This window comes from Fulmarus glacialis, unplaced genomic scaffold (assembly GCF_000690835.1).
Source record: "Fulmarus glacialis isolate BGI_N327 unplaced genomic scaffold, ASM69083v1 scaffold12656, whole genome shotgun sequence".
NCBI classification, from domain to species: Eukaryota; Metazoa; Chordata; class Aves; order Procellariiformes; family Procellariidae; genus Fulmarus; species Fulmarus glacialis.
The window spans coordinates 20,406-22,554 of record NW_009217587.1 but is presented as its reverse complement, the minus strand read 5'-3'; the positions used below and the strand labels follow the sequence as shown (position 1 = coordinate 22,554).

At 48.0% G+C, this 2,149-nt stretch overlaps 1 protein-coding gene across 1 annotated transcript in view; it reads right to left on the bottom strand.

The window, feature by feature from the left end:
• Window positions 1-1,867: 1,867 nt before the first annotated feature.
• Window positions 1,868-2,149, bottom strand: part of LOC104078194 (sodium/calcium exchanger 3-like) — a gene marked incomplete at its 5' end in the record, with an annotated part of 20,607 nt that continues 20,325 nt past the window's right edge. The window contains 2 exon segments of the mRNA XM_009579737.1: window positions 1,868-1,965; window positions 1,968-2,144. Coding sequence (XP_009578032.1) covers window positions 1,868-1,965; window positions 1,968-2,144 — 275 coding nt within the window.

The following is a 2,149-nucleotide window of genomic DNA, read 5'->3' as shown; positions in this document are numbered from 1 at the left end:
TTACAGCAGCCTTCCAGTACCTGAAGGGGGCCTACAAGAAAGCTGGGGAGGGACTTTTTTTACAAGGGCATGTAGTGATAGGACCGGGGGTAATGGCTTTAAACTGAAAGAGGGTAGATTTAGATTAGATAGAAGGAAGAAATTCTTCATTCTGATGGTGGTGAGGCACTGGAACAGGTTGCCCAGAGAAGCTGTGGATGCCCCATCCCTGGAAGTGTTCAAGGCCAGGTTGGATGGGGCTTTGAGCAACCTGGTCTAGTGGAAGGTGTCCCTGTCCATGGCAGGGGGGTTGGAACTAGATGATCTTTAAGGTCCCTTCCAACCCAAACCATTCTATGACTCTATGATCTTGAAAACATTTTACAAAGAGTAAAGTTTTAACATCTTCTTTCAGGGCTCTCAGTTAAGAAATATGTTTCTAGATAGCACTGTTTATATAGATATAGGTATAGTTTTTATTTATTTTTATTACCAACCCAACATTTCAATTTGCAGCCATTGATGTAATTCATGACATACTCTCGTGGTGGGTTTTTTTCCCTTAAAAAGAAACTTGAAATGAAAAGGATGCCTTTTTGTCTGTCTGGTGTTCCTAAAAGTTACTCGAGATGACACAGGAGTCCTGATGTGGGTGGCAGTATTTAAGCCCATACCTTTCAATGGCCTGAAGGCCACCAGCGAGATGCAGGTGCTGTGAAAACTGGGGTAGCAGACGAGTGAAAGGGCAGCCACGCCACAGCTCGGGGTGGGACGGCGCTGGGAACAAATGGGCATGCTATCCGGGGTTTCCTGAATTCATTTCCACCTCCAAGCAGGAGGACCGTGCAGCAAACCCACGACCACCACCATCCCAAGGAGCCGGTACCGCTTTCCCTGGCTCCCTTGCTCTCCCCAGGGCAGGCTATTCCTGGGTAGCCATTTATTTCTTTATCGGTTGTAAATTAACATAATTTCCTCTCCCTGCAGTACCACAAGCTCGAAGTTCACTATACAAAGAGAAATGCCTTAGTCAAAATATACATGATACATATTATATTAGAGGGTTGGGGTTTGGTATTTTTCCTCCTTTTTTTCTTAGCCGAGGCAGGTGATTGAGATGCTACATGCTCCAGCCTTAGTCACTGAATGTGTGTGTGTCTGTGTTTGTATTAAAAATATATCAGTCTTGTGATGTTCTTAAAAAAGAAAGAAATGGAAGGCGGCGAGGGAGGAAACGAATAATGGTGAAAAAGTTCTTTGACTGTGTCAAAGCCACAGTCTTTTGTGGCTTCAAAAAATACACGTTCAATTCCAGCACTGATGGCAGCTTGAAGCTTTAGAGTAGATTGTTAACATTTTTCTGTTTTAGTAGTAAAAAAGAAAAAAAAAAGCGAAGCAGCGTGCCCCCCCCCAAACCAAAAAGCAACAAGCAAATGAAAGGAAAAAAAGGAAAAAAAATCAAATTCCTTGTCAGACTTCTGCAATTCCCAACCAGTAAAAATAAGAAAACATCTCCTTACAGTGGAGCAGTGCTCGGGAGGAAAGCAGACAAGCCCCTTTGGGAGAGGTGGCCTTTGGAGATGGCTGAAACATCTTAATCTCATTGAATGGGGTCAGTGGCTGGGTTTATTGTGTTTTGTTTTATTTCAACACTTGCCGTTGTTGCTTTCTTTTCTTCTGTATCATTTTGGGTGGGTTTTGTTTGTTTGGTTTTTTTCCCCTCTGTGATGGTTTTGCCCTTCTTGGCGCCCAGCCGTCCGACTGTCTGGGCAGCGGCGGCCCTGATGGACAGCTGTCCCCTCCGGTGAAACCGCGCTTCCAGGACCGGTGTCCGGTGAGGTAACGGAGGAGGGGGTCCCTCCCCCCAGCAGCACCGTCCCTCCACCGCCTAAAACCCCTTGATGTAGCAATAGGCCTCCAGGGTGGCGAAGAGGATGTACAGCAGCCAGAGGCTGATGAAGAGCAACGTCGTGGCCAGTTTGCACGGGGGCCCCCCGGCCCCCCACCGATGTGGGGCCGCCGGCGGTAGAGGAGGACACTGATGCAGATGAAGGCGAAGATGGTGAAGAGGGTGACAGAGAAGGCCAGGGTGCCCGCCGACACCTGGAACTCCTGCCCCTGCGATGCCCAGTAGATCGCCGCCACTGACCACGCCAGCCCGATGCCCAGG